Source organism: Camarhynchus parvulus, chromosome 2 (genome assembly GCF_901933205.1).
Source record: "Camarhynchus parvulus chromosome 2, STF_HiC, whole genome shotgun sequence".
NCBI classification, from domain to species: Eukaryota; Metazoa; Chordata; class Aves; order Passeriformes; family Thraupidae; genus Camarhynchus; species Camarhynchus parvulus.
Genome location: NC_044572.1, coordinates 14,511,514 through 14,531,626, shown reverse-complemented (window position 1 = coordinate 14,531,626; position 20,113 = coordinate 14,511,514). Strand labels below are relative to the sequence as shown.

At 40.0% G+C, this 20,113-nt stretch overlaps 1 protein-coding gene across 3 annotated transcripts in view; it reads right to left on the bottom strand.

Annotated features, from left to right (window-relative positions):
• The window catches only part of NRP1 (neuropilin 1), a 113,691-nt gene that overhangs the window by 12,514 nt on the left and 81,064 nt on the right, over window positions 1-20,113 (bottom strand). For 2 of the 3 annotated variants that reach the window (XM_030971547.1, XM_030971548.1), the window contains exons 9-13: window positions 18,397-18,541; window positions 16,643-16,974; window positions 12,016-12,160; window positions 9,003-9,107; window positions 5,982-6,041 (exon numbers count right to left, since the gene is read on the bottom strand). In XM_030971547.1, coding sequence (XP_030827407.1) covers window positions 5,982-6,041; window positions 9,003-9,107; window positions 12,016-12,160; window positions 16,643-16,974; window positions 18,397-18,541 — 787 coding nt within the window. The remainder of the gene's footprint in view (window positions 1-5,981; window positions 6,042-9,002; window positions 9,108-12,015; window positions 12,161-16,642; window positions 16,975-18,396; window positions 18,542-20,113) is intronic. The other variant, XM_030971549.1, reaches the window with a different exon arrangement.

Here is a 20,113-nt window from a genome sequence, read left to right as displayed (position 1 = left end):
ATAATGAGAAATATGAGAACTGTGTTGAGACCTGCAGTTGGCCAGACCTTTGAGGTGGAGCTCTTCCAGTCTGAAGAGGCAAAGACCTCCTGCATGTACTGAGCTGCCAAGGAAGACTGGTTAGGCTTTTGAACTCACAACCCAGATTTTAATGGAAGGTAAACTAGAATAATAATTTTAACACACAAAACCTCAGGTGAGTAGGCTGAGACAGAATGGATATAAAAAGGGTCCATCTATCATTCTCTCCTTGCCTGCTGTGTCCATTTTTGGCAGGCCCTTGCTCCCAGACACAGTTTTTTCTCAACTCACTGGATTCCTGCATTGTGGCCACCGTGCCCTCTCCCCTCTGGCCCCTAGAAAATTTCACTCTGTCAGCAGAGACATCTGAGCCTGTGGCAGCTCCCGCCCCTCTGCTCTGCCTGTCAGTGCCTCCCTTGGATGTGCTGTGGTGTCTGTCTGCACTGAGCCCTCATTCTTCACTCCTTGCTTTCATCTTCCCCATGCCTTCTGCCTCCCCCCTCTCTCCTGCTGGCCTCCAGAGGGGTCTACTCCACATTGTCACGAATGCAGCATCCTAGTTGGGAACAAATGAATTCAACAGATAATGTTTGGCACAGGAATTCAATGTGGAGGAAAGATGTTTCCTGGAGCACCCTAGCCCTTTCTAGGAAAAAAGCAGATTGTGGTGAATAATCTCTCTTTGCACCCAAAATTCTGAAGAAGCAGAAGTCAGTCTATGCACACATGAGTGCAGAAAGGCAATCCTGGAATTCTGTCTCTTTCATCAGTGTATTAGTTTTTTTTTTTTTTTTTTTCCTAGACAATGGGGCCATGATCAAAGACATATTGCCCAAAAGGGGACATCTGAAAATCAAGGGGGGTTTTAAAGGAAAGAGAATGACATTGCAATGAATTAAAGAGTTTTAAGATTGTGACAAATAGCCTTTCATTGTCAAGGAGGCCCAGGGAGAGCTATATTGCATGTCTTTGACATCAGAGCCATGAGACAGAACTTTAGAAAAGGTTTTAGAAAATGTGGAACAAAATTAATCTTATTAGTCCCAAAGGATTATATCATGCAAAGTACTGATAGCCTGTGTGGTATTCAAACCACAAGAAAGGAGAACAGTGGTAGATAGATCACATCCATCTGAAGATACCACACAGCAGAAATGAACACAGAGGACAAAGACAGGACTGGTACTGTTCAACTCTGAATAAAAATAAATTGCAGAATACATAGGAGAAGTATGTAAATGAATGATGAATCCAGAGACTCAGAAAAGAACAATATTCTGGTTTCTCCATTTCACAGCCTAAGTAATGTGAGATACCCAGTGAAGCTCAATGTGGATCAAAGGAAAAAAATTCTCATATGATGTGAGTGGTACTTGCTCTCTTGAATGCTGCTAAGATTGAACACAATTCAAAGAGAACTGGACATTGACGTGGACAAGGAAAACATCCAGAATTTAATAGTTAATTCTAAAGTTCAGGAAGTGACAAAAGTCTTTTACTTCACGCTCTGATGACAGTTCTGAACACTGGGATCAGAAGGAGAGTTTCAAAACAGAGCTAAATTTCACAGCTCCATCTAATAAATACTTTCTTCCACTTTCATTTGAAATATATAGTCCAGGAAATTGGCGAAGAGCCTAAGTCTGATATGCTTTGGCCATGCCTGTGTTCCTTGGCTTCAGACTCAGAGACAGCATGGTGCAGCATAAAAATGAACTTGTTTTCCATGCAGAAGTAGAATCCACTGGAACTGAGGAGAATTTGACCAGTAACCTGCATGCAGTTAGCTGTTTCTTGCTAGGTTCCTGTTGTTTTCTCAGAAGTTATTGTGCTACTATGTTCCTTAGACAATCACAGCAATGGGATTGAAGGTCAAAGGCAAGGCATTTCAGAGCGCTCTTATTTTATGAGCTTCTTAAACATGCCATCTCTTATTGCCTATTCTTATGTCTCTTCCAGTGCTTCTGCCAGGGACTCATAAAAAGGGAAAATAGGCCTGCTAGCCAATTAATAATGGACACTTGTAGCATCAAGATAGGTTCATTATGGTTCAGTATGGACAATGGATCTGCCCCAGAAAAGACAGGCTAGTTCAGCCCTTCTATTAAAGGTCCCAGGGGGCTGCTACAGTAGCTCACAGCAAACTGCAGGCAATCTGTCCTCTTCTTTGTCCTTGAACTATAGCTTGGCAGCTCTGGTGGAAGGAAGGGAACTCGGGACGAGTAGCAATTGTTGGGCTCCCTCTGCATTGCTGGCCCATTCCCATGCTAGGATAATTCTCCTGCCAATAGGTGATTGATCTCTGGGTTTGTGTGTATGGAGAGGACAAAGAAAACCAGCTATTATGTAATCAAATAGAAGCAGTTCAGATGAGAATCTGAGAGGGAGGTGTGACGAAATCCCATATGCCTTTTTCAAAATGTAGGGTACGTGATACTGAATTAAAACAGATTTATCCTCTCAAAGAATAACCAACAGCTGTACTTTTTGACCACATCTTGCTCACAGCTGGGACCATTACTGCACATGAACAAGAAAGTAATTTGAAAATCTAGTTGAGTGAGTTTCTTGCAAGTCCATTAATCTTTCGTGGCCCACAGACTTTGACATATTTTTATAACTCCTTCAACAAGAGGCAAGAAGAAGCATGATGGCATTGAAAATGATATGAAAATGCTAAGATGCTCTTGCCAAAGGGTAAATCAACATTAAAATAGGAAATTACACACATAATTTGGACCACTTCAAAGTAGTATATTTGGTCTGATTTGTATTTGCATTTTTATATCATTTATGCTGGCAGCACAGAATTACCTTAAATGATAGTAAATGATAATTTAACAGCCTTAATATCCCTTTACTGATACAAAGTTGCTCCAGCATAAATGAGAATCAGACCTATTCTACCTTTAAATTATTTTTAGCAGAGATTTTAACTTCAAGATTTTTTAGTTATATTTTTTCTAACATAGCTATTACATGTGTGAAAAACAAGGTGCTTCTCAGAACACTCTTCTTTACAAAGGACTCAGATTACACACTGAGAGCACGTAATGTAAATTAACAGCTTGCTCTGTATGTAAATAGCTAAGAGACAAGCATTTCAAATAGTCCTTTAGAATTTAAAAATATGTGTTCAAAAACGACTAGATGTTAGAAAGTCTTAGGGCTGAGAACGGAGGTATTTACCTTGACAGATGGATTTGTGAAAGACATCTTTTTAAGTCTGAGGAGGAAAGTAGATCCTCTCTTAAATAAAAAATAAAAATCCAAACCTTTAAACATTTTTAGCAGTTTGAAATTGTGATTCTTTTTATTTTCTTTCAATTGAATCTCCTTGAAATGAAATGTAAACGTCTCCTTGATGGAACTGTTTGTTTATACACAGAGGCTTTCCAGCTATTTGCTCTTAACTGTTTCCATAGTGTATGAAAGCTGGTTGGAATAGGATAATCTCAGGCTTTGACACACACAAGCACGTTAGTCTGGGATAACAAGATTACGGATATCTGCAGGCTGGAATGCAGGCAGAAGGACAGCGGTACGTGCTGCTGGCACCTACTGCAGAGTACCTGTGCCATGGCACGTGCTGCTGCTGAGAGGGCTGGTCAGTCTGTGTCCCCAGGCACTGTGGCACAAGCTGCTGTGGCCACCACTGGCACCATGTACCTGATGCACAGTCACCCGCTGGAGCCTGCAAACTGCAACTGATCTGGAATAGCTCCTTGGCTTGGAGCTCCTCATTTACCTCATGGTGCGTTAACATCTTAAGGTAAACTGGGCTTTAAAGGAAATTAAGGCCAAAGCAGAAGGCTCAGTCCTTGATGTGTTAAATTCCTACCTTGTTGAGCCTGAGAAGAGCTGAAAGAGTGCACTTATACTCAGGCAGCAGAGGGCCAGGGGCCCCCAAGCAGCCCTGGAACTTCAAGGGCAGTTTAAACCATGTTATTTGTGGCTGACAGGGCAGACTCCCTCCTGACTGCACAGCCCCTGCTCCCTGTGTTTCACTGTGGCACTTGGGTCCAGCCACGTCCCTTCAGCAGAGGGAAATGTTTATACCACCTCCAGGCCAGGAGGGGCTTCCCCATGCTGAGGGAAATTTCTATCTGCCCGTTTTTTGGGAGTTTTTGGCTGGTTTTCAGTGAGGGATTATGAGGCAGCTGGAAACCTTTATGTCTTAAACTGGAAATTCTGGAAACCTTATTCTTATTTATTAGCGTCTGGCTGATCTCTATCTATGATCTTTGTAATGTGCTGCCATGTGGGAGCCTGGAGTTTGGGATGTGAACTCGTCCCTTATTCCCTGGAAGGAAATGGTTCCTATGAGCACAATGCAGGGAAGTAACATTGGCATGCTCTGAACAGAGCCTCAGAAAGTCTTTTAATAGAGAAAAAACTTGGCACATTCTAGAGTAAGCAAAGGTGGTGCAGGAGGGAAGTAAGGAGAGAAAATGAGGATATCTTAATCTCTGGTAGTAACAGTCAGGCTGTTACTGGAGAGTCCCACCCAAGCCAAGGGGATTGAACACAAACTGCTGGGGAGGAAGTGAAACTGCACTGCACAGAGGCACTGGCTAAATTTGCAATTTGTTTAAATGCAAGAAAATTGTTTAAAAAACTGTTTAAAAATTCTTAACGTCATCAAAATAGAAACCTAACAGATAATTTCAGACATAAAAATGAAAATGCTTTGCTCTAAATCCAGAGCACAGAATCTTTTCCTCCTCTGCATCCCCAACCCCTTTGCAGAACTGTGAGATGAGCAGCAGCCATCCAGCCCTTCAGCAGCACTGACTGTGAAGAGCAGGGTGGAGGTGTCCCAACAGGGGGGATTGGCTCACTGTTGTGTTTCTCATTGCACTGGTGCTCCACGATTTGCCTCTGCTCATAAAGCAGGGCAGAGGTAAAAATAGTGTATGCTGACTTAGCCAATTGCGTGACCCTGGAGACAAATTTTGAGGAGAGTAAAAGCATTGGACTCTGCAATATCTGAATGCAGAGGCCGAGAGTGGGAACAAAGTCTGAGCTAAGTCAGCTCTATTTCTTAATCAGATCAACACCGTAAGTGTCCTTTAGGAATTTTTTTACATTATTAGTCCCTTTCTTTCACTTGAAGCAAGAGTGGATTGTGTCACATGGTTGAGGAAACAATGATAAACATTTACCCACCCTGTTAATAAATCACTTGCAAGACTGTGCCTGACTGTGCTTTAATGGAGGAAATGGGAGTAACTGAAAACTGACCCCTTTACCGCCCCACAATTATTGATGCAAAGGATTTTTAACCAGTGCTTATAGTTTTTGGAGTTTGGGTTTTCTGCCCAAATCCATCCTCTCCCCCACTCCCAGTAAATTGTACAGGATATTAAAAAAATGGTATGAAAGCTGAGGAAGCAGCAAACTAAGGAATTTAAAAGCTTCTAGCTATTGTATTAAGTAACAAGGACCTGCTGCCAGTGACAACTTGGATTTCCCTTTTCAAGTTCATGGTAGCAGTTTATGTAACCCTGTTTCAAGAAAACTTGCTAGAAAACAATATTGTAGAACTGCCAGCTCCCTGCTGGAAAAAACTGGCAAACTTTACTTGTCTTAGTTTTGTAAAACCATGGATATAAATAGCGAGTAGGCCTGTGTGGCTGTTTTTGTTTTCCTGGAGTTTGCAAACACACTTTGTGTCACTGACATGCCACATTTAAACAGTGCACTGTGTGATTAAGTTAGTTTAATTTTGTCAGCACTTGGCATTTGCTGATGCAGAAGGAAATCTTGTTCTCTGCTGTATCTACATGTGGATGAAAGGAATAAAATATTTACTGTACAGAGCTAAGAGACCAGATGCTTCTTTACTTCAGAGACTTCAAGGAATGGTAAGTCAGGAAGTGCTGCAATTCATTATTTTGTGTCTGGCATGAAATTTGGGTATGGAATTTATTGTGGTTTTAATAAGAATTTTTTTTTACCTGGTTGTAATGTATTGTCAATTACTGTTGGCTTTTCTGTATTCAGCACTGTAGTTCCACCTGGAAAAAAATTATGCGTATCATGATACATGTGACACAAGAAAGGACACAGCAGTCATTAGGAATAACCTATATATAAACCTGAAATATTACTGTCTTTATTAGACATGTAGGTAACTGAGTATGCAAGCTTAAGCATGAAAATATAACATTAAAAATCTGGTTTTCTTTATCAAAAAAGCCCCACAAGAACTGTTCATTAAATAAAGCTGTGTATCTTTGGAGTCCTTGCAAACACCAACTAAATCATCCTCAACATATCCCTGTGACCGTCCTTGATTTATAGACACTGATTTGCTCCAAATCACATGGGAAGTGAGCCCCTGGTCTTCATGACACCTCCTAAGAGTCACTATTTTGTTCATTTACCCATGACCTGCTGTTTCTCATAGCAGGGATGTGAGGTTGGGGCTCCCTTTAAGTTGTTTTGTAGCTGTGTTGTGAGACCAGCTCACAGAAGAGGTGCATGGAAACTGCTAGACTTTAGGATCTAGTCTAAGGTAGGTTTCACTTCTGTCTCAAAGTGAAGGAAGAATTAAGGACTTCCCCTTTGTCCTTTTCTTCATGCAGATAAACAAGAGGTGAGTGGGGTCATGGCCCTCTCCTAGGCTTACTAATTGATATTTTTAAAATACTTGACTTTTTAAAGCAAGCCTCATATTCATAAGGAAACAAAAAGGAAATTAGTACAATTATAAATGCACGGTGGGGTGCTGATTACCAGTCAATGACTCCTGTTTTTCTTTTCTCCAGCAAGCAAGTGCTTAAAGCATTATAGAAAGGAGGACTATGATGACTTCCAATGAGAATGAATGCCCAAGCTGCATCAGCTTTATGTTTGTGGGAATGATCTGATGGGAAATGCTATAAACCACGCAAATGGAGTAGCTCTGTATGGGGTCCAAATAGAGCAGGAAGGAATTTGGCCTACAGCACAATTAGAGTTAATTGCCAGGGAGGCCTCACTGTGGCACTCACATATGTGCAAGTGCTGTCAGGGCAGCGACTCTGCAGTGGCACCACGCTTGCACTGGGAACGGGATAGAGAGGGCAAGGCACTCATGAAATCCCCTCTGCACTGCCCTGATATCCTTAATGGGCCACAAGACTTACACACCTGCCTCCTATGCAGTTTGGAGGAATAAAAGAATGTTTACAATTAATTTATTGGTAAAATCAGTTCTGTGCCTTTTGCTCTGTGCATTTATAAGTAAAACCATACGTACAATGCAACATTTCTCCAATGTCCAGACAACTGGGCATGCACTACCTAGAGTTTCTAGGTGTTGTAAAAATAAATTGTACTTAAGTTTCTGCACTTTTGTAGGAGGATCATGCAGTAATTTTCAATATTAATACTGAAAAACATTCAGTTCCCTGGAAGAGATGGTCCTCAGGAAGGTTGGCGGCTGTTCCCTTGTCTCAGAGATTATAAATTGCCCCCTAAGCACAACCTGCAGAAACTGCCAGAAGGTTTTTTTTCTGCTCAATAAATGTTCCCTAAGGGACATGTGGGATGGAGTCCTGAGCTCCTTGAAGTGCAGAGACTATGAACATGGAAGGTGCTTTCATAGATGTGTCTGCTTTCCCTGACTGAGCCTCCTCTATGTGCAATATGTCTCTACCTATTGGGCTTTGCAAGACAATGTAGGGCTCTGCAGGAAGCTCTAGCATTTCCTGACCTGCCTCTTTCTTTTCTGAATAATAAATAAATAAATTACATTGTTTAGAAACATTGAAAGCTTTCTGAGTTACCTTAACACAATACAGACTATTTTATCAGACTCCCTTCATGGCTGTTTTCAAAAAGAATAAGGTTAATCTGAGACACTGATTTGAAAAGAAGTGACAGTGACCATGCACTGTCTTTTCCACTCAAGAATTGTTTTTTCAATATATGATTTGCAGTGTGCAATTACAGGAGATATTGGCAAGCTCAGAAAGGGTTTGATATTGAAATTTCACTTTCATTTGTATCTGTTGCCTGATGTTCTACTTGGCTCATTCCAAAAAGCCAATCTCTTACCTAAGCTCACCCAATGACCTTTTGGACAGCTATTGCCAGATTTTAATGCTATTTTATGTCATGGATATAAGAAGCAATAAACATTTATTAGATAAGCACATCAGGGAGCAGTGATGAAATAACTTGTGTCACTGCATCTAAAAACAACCTCAATTACTGCAGATGTATAGATCTAATCAAACAGACACAGAGATTTGTGGAACAAGTGACCTCCAAGAAGAGATCAAAATCATAGAGGTGCAGTGTCAGCTGTCTTAGAAGAACTAATGATTCTGTGCAGAAGTGTGAGGATATGAAACCTAGCAGGCTTCCTCTATTTCAGATGCAGTCTATGTTACATCTCCCCCTCCTACTTTTCTGCTGGTGATAGCAGCTTGGAGAACATCAGCCCCTCTGTGGCTGTAATGCTGTGTAGGCAGGGAAGCTCATGGAAATAGTTCTGGCAGTGTGAGTATGTGGCAGTGCACTTTGATGAAACAAATCTGTTTTGTTTCTGTCTAGGAAAGATTTGGGAATGAGATTTGAGTCCTATACTAAGTTTTAGGTAGGAAACTTATGTGTAAACCAAGCACTATTCCAAGTTCTTCAATCTCAGATAATAAATCTCAAGAGTATTGTCCAGCTTTTCTTCTTAGTAAGAGAAAATTTGATTAGAAGATTTGATTAGACTATTTGATTAGACACAATTACTGCTCAAAAAATTGCCCTCTCTTCCATCTAGTCACTATTATTTGCTTCAAAAATTACATAGCTGAGAAAACAATCAAAAGTATTGTCATATAGAAAAGGCAGATGCCCATGTTTTGACAGCATTAACAATACAAAGTGCATACTAATGTCCATTAATATTGAGTGGTTAAATCAGTGCAAACATTAAGCTGGTGATGGATATGAGCTACAATGAAGCTGCAATGGAATGAGGATGGTTTCTGCACCTGTCAGTTGGTAGTCATCACCTGTGCCACTGTGACAGTTTGCCTGGTCATCATCACACTCATCCACGGGCTTGCCTTCGGAAACGGTAGGGACAGCAGTTGGAGCTGAAACAAAATCCATTGTTCAGTTAAAACACGAGCTGGAGAACCATTCTGCTGCTGGGAGTAACAACCATGCGTTGTGTCTGAGGATTGAAGCAACTCTACTTTGCAGGTTGCTCAGTACTTTGGAATGGAGAGTATCTTTTGTACTTCTTTGGAATGAGGAGTACCTTTTGTACTTTGGAATAGAGAGTATCCGCTCTGCCTCCTGCACTGGGGCATATCTGAACTGAGGGGCTGAGCAGAGCTGGGCAGAAAAGCCCCAGACTGTCTATTCACTGGTGATTGTTTCCTATCAAGGAATAGTGAAAGCCTGGCAAGGCAGAAGGAGAGTCCTGGAGGGTTGTGTGTGGGGTAGAGACCCCATAATTTTATTGCTTTGTGAAGTCCCAGGGAGTGGGCCTGCACAGAGGAGCAGGGGGGGTCCATGCTCAGGGTGATAATTCTCTAGCACCCAATGCTCTGCTGAAGAAACCTCTCTGCAGAGCACACATAAGAGAGGAAATGTCTGAGCATGGTTCTGCTAACAGCAGCAGGAAGGCAGTGTGATGTGGAACCATTTTGTGCTCAATGAGGACACAAGGAAGGCGTTTCTTTTGTTTTTTGTTGAAGTTATAAATAAATAAGACATCAATGATGTCAGACATCCCTCCCGGCCACCTGCCTGCTTCTCACTGGTGATGACTTTCCTGTAGCTGCTGCCTAACCAGTAAATGTCTGAACCTTGTTATTACAGTTAAAAGCTTCAGGTTTGTGTAAGATGCCAGAAAACACATAGCCCAGAATCTGCAAAGCACACAACACCTGGAAAATCAGAACGCAGAGACTTGGTGCTACATTTAAGTTTGTGTTTCATGCCACATGTATAGTTCCCTGGCTTAAGATAAGCACTCCTGGAATGTGATCCAAGCTTTTGTCTCTTCTCTCTTACTGTTATTTTCATCAGCAATCTTTTTCACTCACTATAGGCTATGCAATAATGTATGTCTTTTGCAGATTCTTCTTTTCCCCTCTACTGCCCTCAGCATCCATTGGCACATTTTCTTGGCTTGAAAATGTCAGGAGAGGTGGTAGTTTTTGAAGTAGCTATATTATGGGATAAAACATGCCTCTTTAGGACCCTGACTTATGCTTTACAGGTTCAATCCTACCTAGTTAAAGAAACAGTTCTGTACCTATTATGAATTATGCAGAACATTTGTTACCCACATTGCTATAAAAACCCTTCTGGGGGATCCCTCTAGCTTTCTACATCCAGTTAAGTTTCTTATCTTGATCTTTGTGTCCCTGTATAGCCTCAAGCTTGCCTACATCTCTGCCTTCATTTCATGTATGCCCCCCTGGGATGCTTCAAGCACACAGAACTTGCCCTTGCTCATTACTGCTGGAGAGCTGATTTCTACTCCTCACTGTGCCAACCTCCATGCTTCTTTTCTCATCTCAACTCTTTTCTTGCTCAGTAAATCTCAAGTGACTTCATTCAACTCTCTCCTTAACATGCAATTATATAACATTAAGAATTATTGTGCTTCTCCCACAGGCAAACTGGGAACTGACCTCACCTGTCCATGGGTGACCTACAGGTGAGCATACATCAAAAGTATACCACAGCAGAAAGAAAAAATGTGAAAAGATGTGTCCCAGTGGAAAAATGAAAATGTCCTTGCTGTTTAAGTTTGCCTAAAAGCAAAGGGTCCTCCATCTCACTTGAGCAATACATTCTTGTGAGGTGGTCCAAGACTCACTCCTGGATGGCTGGGTGGCTACAGGAGCCCTGTGGCTGAAGGGCTTTGCCCAGAGGTTGTGAGTTTACATAAGGCAGGTGCTGGGTTTTCTTTTTTTCTGAGCAAGTAGCACAATAGTCTGCAGGAACTAAGTATTCCCACAGGAAATGAGGACTTCCTGCGGGAACTAAGAAGTATTTCCAGCCTCCCCACTTTCCGGGCCAAGTAAAATCATACTAATTCAATCACTAAACTAAAAAAAAACAACACAGAACTCATCAGTTCTCACAGCAAATGCCTCCCACACTTCCCTCTTGGGGGAGAAATGGTGAGAAAGAAATGGAGGTAGAGGAGTTGTTTCCATTCATCTTGGGTTCAGCTGCTTCTATAAGAGGTGTCATATGAAACCCAAATAATGTGGTTTGTTTTTCTGTATTTTTAAGCTGTGTGGTTTATAAGCCTCACCACTGTGTCATCATCCACCAGATAAAATTGTTAAATTCACATAGTGTTTTCTGTAGTTATCTATGAAGTTAAATAATTATGTTTATACAACAAAAATCAAAGCAGACTTCATGTCACAGTCCAAGGACAAATGTCTAAACTTTGCTTTTCCTGCTCTTTCATCTTCTACATATTCTTGCAATATTAAAGCTTAGTAAAGCACAAAGAGGCCCCTTTAGCCCCTAAAAGTAACACCACAGACACTGTCCAGTCAAGTGATCTTTGCCTACCATAGTTTGTGGTGTGACTTTCAGGTCCTTTGAAGGATAGAGGGATGTAATTACTATATTTAGTGCAAAGCTCCCTCTGCATTCTCGGAAAACATCTCCTCCAGGGTTGTATCATGGTAACATAAAATTTAAGTTCCTGTCTTTATTCTCTCCTAATAGCTCTATGATTCTCAAAAGTATAATCATAAGGATGCTTAAGGGAATAGAAAACCATGTGGAGAATATCACTGTGATTCAACAAAGGAATGGGAAAAAGAATAATAATTGTGCCTTGGGCACATTCAAATGTTGCAGAGAGGAGCTGAATAGGCCAAGAACCAGCACTAATGGCAGTCATGGAAGCGAGAGTCCGATGTGCTGCCTGTGCAGACACAGCAGTCTTCAGCAGCAGACCAAGAAGAGAATGTATTTATGAAAATAATAAAGTGCATTCATTTCTAGCAGAGCAATTACCTTCGAGTTCACAGCCCAGCAGCTCCATTCGCAGCCCCAGCCCCCCGGGCGTGGCTCTCTCAGGGTAGACGCGTATGAATCGTGTCGATACAGGTTCAAAAGTCCGCAGCTCAGGCGTGTCGTAGTTGGTGTTGCCTTCAAAAGTCTGCAAAGCATGACAAATGCTACTGGTTAAAAAAGAAAGAAAAGAAAAGTCTATTTTCCACACTCATCTTTTTTCCTTCATTCTGCAGCCTTTGAATTAGGTGAGCCGTAGGCCATATTCTAACGGCTTAGTAAGTGTCAGGCATTCCTATCCTAAATGAGAATGGAAAATACATTGTTAAAGCTTCTCGGAAAAGTAATGCATTTCATTTTTCATAAACTCAGTAGCAACTAATCCATCAGGGTCATAACAAGAGCTGAGTGTTTAATGAGACATGTTTTTAAATGACGCTCTGATCTGAGGTTTAACTGGGTGACATTTCCAACACTTCTCAGGGAAAAAAAATGGCTGAGGTGAAGATCCTGTCACCTTTTAAGTGGTTACAATAATAATCCAACTATTCAAGAGAAAATTTCAATCTGATTTCCCCCAGTGACAGAGCTTCACAAGTTGTAGCTATTTCAAAAGGCATAAATTAAACTTCAGGAGCAGTAGCTGCAAGAGTTCTTCCAGTGAGCCAGCTATTGAAGAAGAATTAGAAGAAAGGGAAAAAAGCTGCTTCCTGACAAAACTTCAATATAATCCAACAGGCAAGGCAGGTCAGCAAATGTACATTTCAGACAAAAAATCTCATCTCTGAATCACACTTTGGGTTCTTCAGACATAATACAACTCTCAATGGCATTTCTTTGATACCTTCAGTTTCTCCTTTTCACTAATCTTTTGCATATAGAACACATTATAATTTGGACTTACAGCAATGCCTCAAGTGCCTCCATGTAGATGAGCAGTCCTTAGAAGGAATCAACTGAACAAAGAAATGGTCCTTGGCATGAAAGCTTCATAGCCCAAGACAGGCAAAAAGCAAAAAATGCCTATTTCATAGCAAAAAATGCCTTCAGAATATAATGTACAAAAGCCTTTAAAGCACAAAATATGGAAATGCATATAACAATGAAGTAAAAGTATTTTCACATTTTCCATGAATTAGTGAAATGGCAAAACTCCAAAAAACATCTCTGAACTGCAGTTCAAATTTAAGATTGGAAGTGCTTCCATAAGATACTTCTAAGATATTGCTGTGAAACTGGAATAATTCTTCAGGAAGAAACCATCAGATGCCCTTCATTTTGGATGGGAACAAAACCCAACCTGCAATGAATTCCTTCTATTCATCTGTAGCAGAGAAAACAGAGGCCATGGGAAATGCTGGCTGATTCCTAAGGGAGAAAACAAGCACAGGTAATCCTGATTGCTTCTTGGATTTTCAGTGCAGTTCTAAAAGCCTTCCTTATTTTTACTGTACACCTCTGCATTATGATCACAATCCTTCCAGCCACTGTTTGCAGAGTGCCAGTTCCAAAAACCAATGGTGATGGGAGACTGTGAAGAACTAAACAAAAAAAAATTTTAACATCAATGCCGCTTCTCCTACTTCCTAGGGAAATTGCACCTCCAAGGTAGCTTCAAGGGACACTGGCTGACCCAGTGTACTGTCAGTGCTTGGAAGACAGTTGTCACAAATTCATGTGTAGAGGGCCTGTCAGATCTAATTGACATGGAATTACATATTATTATATTTGAATAACAATATAGTGCAAATGATCAGAAAAGCTACCTACTATATGAAAAAGAATGAATGCCATTTTATGTTTAAAAAGTAGACAGACACATGTATCTGAGGAATCCTTGCTCCCTTTTTTAATAGTAGTCTTAATAGCAACATATAATAATGAAAACTGATTTATAAAAGACATCACTATGGAGTACTGACACATAGACATTAGGATTCAATAGGCATCTAGAATTACATTGAATCACTGTCCTTTGTAGAGCAGAGCTGCCTGTGATTCAATTTTGACTGTTCATTTAAAACACATACTGATACTCTTTGTGGGAGAGGAGAGAGGAGTGTACAGCAAAACTTCACTTTGTGAGTGTCCTTTATACAAGCTATGTCACAAATTTCTGTACTCCACTACAAAGATAAGGTATAATAAATAATAGTTAAACAAAAGAGGAGCTAAGATGGTGAGCAGAAAAAAATCTGCCTATTTTAAAATCAAAATAAACATTGCAGAAAAATTTTAAAAGGATGTTCCAAATGGCAGGGTGTTCTGAAGTTTCTTGTACCAGAAATGATGAGAGGAACTGTAAAAACAACAGCAAAAAACTCTCACAAAACAACTCATCCCACCCCCATAAAAAGCGGAAGGAGGAAAGAAGCAGGAAAGAGAAAGCTGACTTTATGGAGTAAGCTTGAGTAAGCAAGCCCATGGACAAGAAATACAAATTGGATCTTGAAATGGAGTTCTGCATGGTTATTTGATGATTTGTGATTTTCACTCTTTTGAGTGCTCGAGCTAAAGCACTCAAAGGGGGAAACATTTTGCACACTCAAAAATAGCTGAAATTGGGTCAGCCAAAGAGGAAGGAGTTATGGCAGTCTTTGTGAAAGCAGCTGCAGGCATGAATGACAAGATCATGTTAAGAAACAAGGTGATGTTTCACCCTTTGGACACGTTCTGTTGTTATGTTTAGCCTGTCACTGCTCTTTCTTCTCTGAAATGCAGTTGTTTGTTTATTGAAAGTCACGACTTTAACCAAGTGAAACGATGTGTTTCATTTCATATAACAGGGCTGTTTCTAATCCACATTCCTGCTGTGACTCATTATAGTATCCTGTCCCATCCACCTCTACTTACAGTTAAAAACACTACATATTCCAGTATTAACATTTTAAATTCCTCAGGCTCCAAAATCATGGGATTTATCCTATTCTCTTTAAAGAAGACTTTTGCTTTGGAAAAAAGTTTATTAAATATATTGAATTTTTAGGAAGGATTATAATTATGCCACAAGAGGTTTGAATTCCAGCCCTCTCCGTTCCATTAATCTTGAAAGTTAATTTCTGGTGGTGATGAAAACTGAGGATGGGCTCGGTGCATTAGTTAGTACACTAGTTTTCTTGTCAAACTGCTAACTTCTGACAATGATGGCAAGTGCCTGTATTAGAAAACAGAAAGCCATGCAGCAGACGGCGCGCTGCTTCGAAAGCATATGGCATTATTTTTTTCCCTCGTTGAGCCACAGTGTAGAAGTACATGTCAAAACAACATCTATTTTAGAAAGAAAATGGTAAGATCCCATTGTTGATTTACACTCCCTTCACACTTTATGATGAAGTCAAAACTCATGGTAACAAGAGAAAGGAGATGACTGCAAAGGCTGAATCCATTTAGTTTTAATCCCCCAAACAAATGATGAAAAGTGAGAAAATGCAGACATATTCAGTGAGATTAAAACAGGAGAGAATGAAGTCCAATATTTACCAAATGTGCTTGGAAAAGCTACATCCATGGGCCCACTCAGCTTTTCCTTTAAGGAAACACAGGTTCCTCCAATGGATGAGTCTATACAACAAAACAGCTTTTACATCTAATTTTCAAACTAACACAGATGAGATATGGAGCAATTCCCAGGATCCCATCTGCCAAGCACCACAACAATTTGCCTTTTGAGGGCACGTTTTGGTTTATGATTCCCTGGTCATCTCAGTTCTACAGCACCAATTTGTGAGCAGGGCTGCATGCCTACTCATTTCCTCAAGAAACTGGGTAGGAGGACTAAGAAAGAGTTGTGCCTTTTGAGGCAAAAATGCACTTTGTGAGCAGAGATAGCAAAATGGGATGGAAGATTTCAATGGGATTTGGTGTAAATAAGCTAAATCCCCAGTGTAATTTAGGTCCTGAAATGAATACATCCAAAACCAAATCAAAGCAGCTACATTCCCAGAAACTCTTCTGGGCCACAATTATTTTCTTTTCCTTGGAATCTAACCCAGCAATTCATTTGAAAAAGTATTCCCAAGCATTCTCCATGATGCTTCCCCTGTGAGAGTACAATTCTACCTCTCACTTGGCATAACATGACCAAAATTTCATCACTTTCTTTTGGAGGCACTTGGATCAGATCATTACAGAGAACCTGTGAAACTCTCAAAGCAATCTACAGGCAGTTGAGAAACACAACAGGTACCCCATTGAGCTGAGTAACACCATTTTCATTCTGTGGCTCTAACAGAAAAAAACAAAATAAAAATAATTCAAATAAATTTGTCTCAAGTTTGTTCACTCTCAGTTCTAGAGTTCGGATTTTTAGAGTAGACTTTAAAATCCCACTGCATGGGACTTTGCAGTAAATTGTGAGCCAGAGAGGCACCAATGTTGCCAGGAGTCAAGCCTGAACTAACTGTTGAATCAGCAAAACTTGCTGCCAGAGAGGTAAATGTCCCAAGGCCAGCTCTTGCCCTCAGGCATGGGACAGCTCCCACAGCATTCCTTCAGGGCTGCTGCCCTTGGACTCCTCCTCCTTGGCTTCACCCCAGCTGTGTGCCCTTCCTAAGGTCAGATAGAGACGTGTAGAAACGTAATGCAAACTTTTTTTGACTAAACTTTTCTTAAGCGCAGTTCTTGCCCTTACCTTTATCTTTTTCTTGCTGGAATCCATGATCATTTTCCAATCTGATCCATTGTTGCTGTAGCCAATTTTGAATTTTTTCATGAACACTTTGTTTTCTCGGTGCTTGCCTCCTTGGACAATGATGCCCCTCACTATCTTTTCCTCACCGAGGTCTATCTGAAGCCATTCATTTGCGTATGGATGAGTGGTTGGGGGCAGCGCCCAGCCTGAACGGCTCGTTATCAGGCGAGCATTTTCGGGGATCCAGTTTCGATCCACTTGGGTAGATGCAGTAATCTGAGAGTCAGGAATAAGGCCAGACACCATACCCAGCATCCCAGAACAGGGATAATCTACAGAGAAAAAAAATCCAAATAAATTAAATAGTTGTTTTGAACAAGTGCCAAAACAGAAATAGGACATGTCGGTCAATTCAACTATCATAGCTAATTACTTATTTATTTCTTATATTCAAAGTAATCTATTGGATTTGTATACAATTTTAATTTGTTCAAACTTTCACATCCTAGTTTTAGCAGGAAGTACCAAAATACCACAAGTATTTTTGGCATGGTGGGAACCAAAAGGATCAGAAAATCCTATTCTATTCTTCTTTTCTATTCTTCTTGCTAAAAGAGTGCAGGGCCATCTGAATTTGTGACTATTTCCTCAGAGAAAACTTCCAAAACCAGACAAAACCTGGTTGCAGATTACCTAATTTTGGTGACATTGAAAATGGAGATCTTCATACATTAAGATACAATTTACTGTTGCACTTGAGATTTTCCTAATGCATTTTTTTGTCTCTCAGACTTTTTCTGGTGACACAGAAGCTAAATAGTTGCTTCTTTTATGAACCTAGATAAAAATAAATTAGAAGTACCTGCTCACAAGAAATTAAGAATTCTTATATGGAATGAAACAGTAGATCTGATTACCTACATCTAATCTGAAAAGACTTCATAGAATGACTTGGAATTCTCTAACAAAGTAATCAGTAATCTTATTTTTCTTCTGTATGGCAACTAGTTCTAAGAAACATTTTCAAGGCTAAAGAAACACTTAAAAAAATCCCTAAATATTAAAAATTATGCCAAAAATGCCATTGAACTGTATTAAGTGCTAAAAATGTGCTAGAAAGATTAGCTTTCTAAAGTCTAATAAATCACTATAATTTTCTTTCAACTCTAAGTTGTATTTCTACTTTACAGATAAAGGCACTTCCACTGTGTAGAAATTATAGAAAACTTAAAACTGTAAAGAAGATATTTCTAAAAAATTTTGACAGGTAACTGTGTGGTAAAAAGGAATTACTTTGCCATACTGATCATGGCTGGGAACTTGACTACAACCACCATTATTTGCACAGACTTCAGATCTAAGTGTTTGCACCTTGCAGTCCTTTTAAACCTAATGTGTGTTCCTTGAGAAACCTGCTCAGAACTACCTATGAATAGCAGACATAAGAGAGACGGACTAAAGTGTTAGAAGGGAAAAAAATGACATGGGAATTTGCAAAATATCTGTGTATCTCAGGAATTTTTCATGAAGCTGTAAAGTGATTGCAATAAATAATTAAAACTAAAATATAGCATCATAAAAATATTCAGATAACACTGGATGTTTGGTTTGTAGTGTTTCATTATCTTTTTTAAAAACACTTCTACATTCAGATCATGGTGAAAATCATGTTTATTAAATTTACTCATAAAAATAAATCCCACAGTATAGGCACAATAAATTGCCCATATTTTACAATCTTTACCAAGACCTACCTGTTATCTTGCAGCCATACACTTCAAATCTCAGTGAAACTCCATTTTCCCAAGACACAGGTCTAATTCTCACAAACCGTGTTAAAACTGGTTTGGCAAAAGCTCTGTAAACGACATCAGTGGGATTGCTATTCCCTTGAAACACCTTTGTGTGGAAAAAAAAGAGTATATATTTGTTAGGCTTTCTCTTAGCTGGTGTCTACAGTTCTGTGTTTTACAGACAGTTTTGATATGAGGTCTAACCAGGGTTGGTTGTGGGAGATGAGACAAAAGACTTGCATGGGAAACTATTTCATTAATCTCCTAACACAACTTTTGCAGACAGGTTTGCTTTCCTTGGGGAGGAAAAATGAAGATGTAAGGTGTTCAATGATACTAAAAAAGTTGTTCCTAATGCCCAGATCTACGTGCAGGAATGACAAACCCTGGTCTTCGTCACCCAACAACTCCTGTTTCCTGGAAGAATCCCCCAATGCCCCACTAGAGCAGTTCTATTTCTTGTACACTCATCAAATAATGCAGAAAGCTAAAGAATCTCAGGCTCAAATTAAATATTTGGATTTCAATTAGGCCACATAAAAATCCTATATGGTTATGATAAAAATATATATTATTTTGCTGACCTTGGGCTTAAGATTTTTAAGGTGTATTGTGCAAACCTTGCTTTGTTAACACCCTGTTTTCAAATCCTTTTCAACAAGGTCTCAGAATTTCTTTCTCCTTGCATATTGAGATTGAAGTCTATTTAAAATCTATTCAGCAGGCTCCAAGATTTTCCCTGCATCCCCCGAGGCTGGCAGTCAAATTAGATGAACAATGAGACTTCCACCAGAAGCACATGACTGTGCTGTGCTTTCATGTTGAGGATCCTGCAGACACACTCCTTCCTAGCCCAGCCAAAACCTTGCAATGTTCCAGTCCCAAAAAGGTGATTCAGCTTCCTGCTTCTTCCTCACGTAGAGGGGACCAATTTCCTGTTGTTTTCCATGGATGCAGGCCCCTCTCCTTTTATGGGAGATCCTCCCATTTCTTACACACACTGTCCTACTTTCCTGTTTGTTCCTTACAGTAGCTGCGTTAATTTGGAGCGGAGGCCAACAGCACACAGCTGTCAACTCATAAGGCTCAGCTACAGTTCAAGTAATTTAACATCAGAGTTTCATATCTAGTAAGAGATTTTTAATGGAACTGCATTTCCTTGCAGTAATTTTTTTTTCTGTGAAGACCCGATGTAGTTTTCTCCAAGTTTGCATCTGACAGAGAAAAGGAGTCTTTTCTCAAAAGCACACAGATTCTTATATGTAGTTAGTGCAACATTAGTGTACGGCTGCCTTGAGACCCGCAGCTGCAAACTTTTCATTTGAATTAAAATATCTGGGAAGGAGACTGGTGCATATGTATTTCTTGTCTTGATCAACAGCAAAATACTGCCATTTTAGAGAACTGATTTTTTTAATGAACCCTTTGTACAAGTGACACAGGTTTAGAAAATGTTCTCACTAATTAAAGACAGCATGTGCAAGAGAAACTCATGTAAAATACACTTTTGGAGAGTTTACAAATTGAAGCTGGTAATGAAAATCAGGCATGGTCTGATTTTGAAAGAAGCATTTGTTCAGATTACAAAATCCAGAGTCAGGAAACCCAGTGTCTCATACCAGCCACTGCGCTGGCCCCTCTTGTGACTTTGGGCAAGACAATTATTGTATCTTTATAT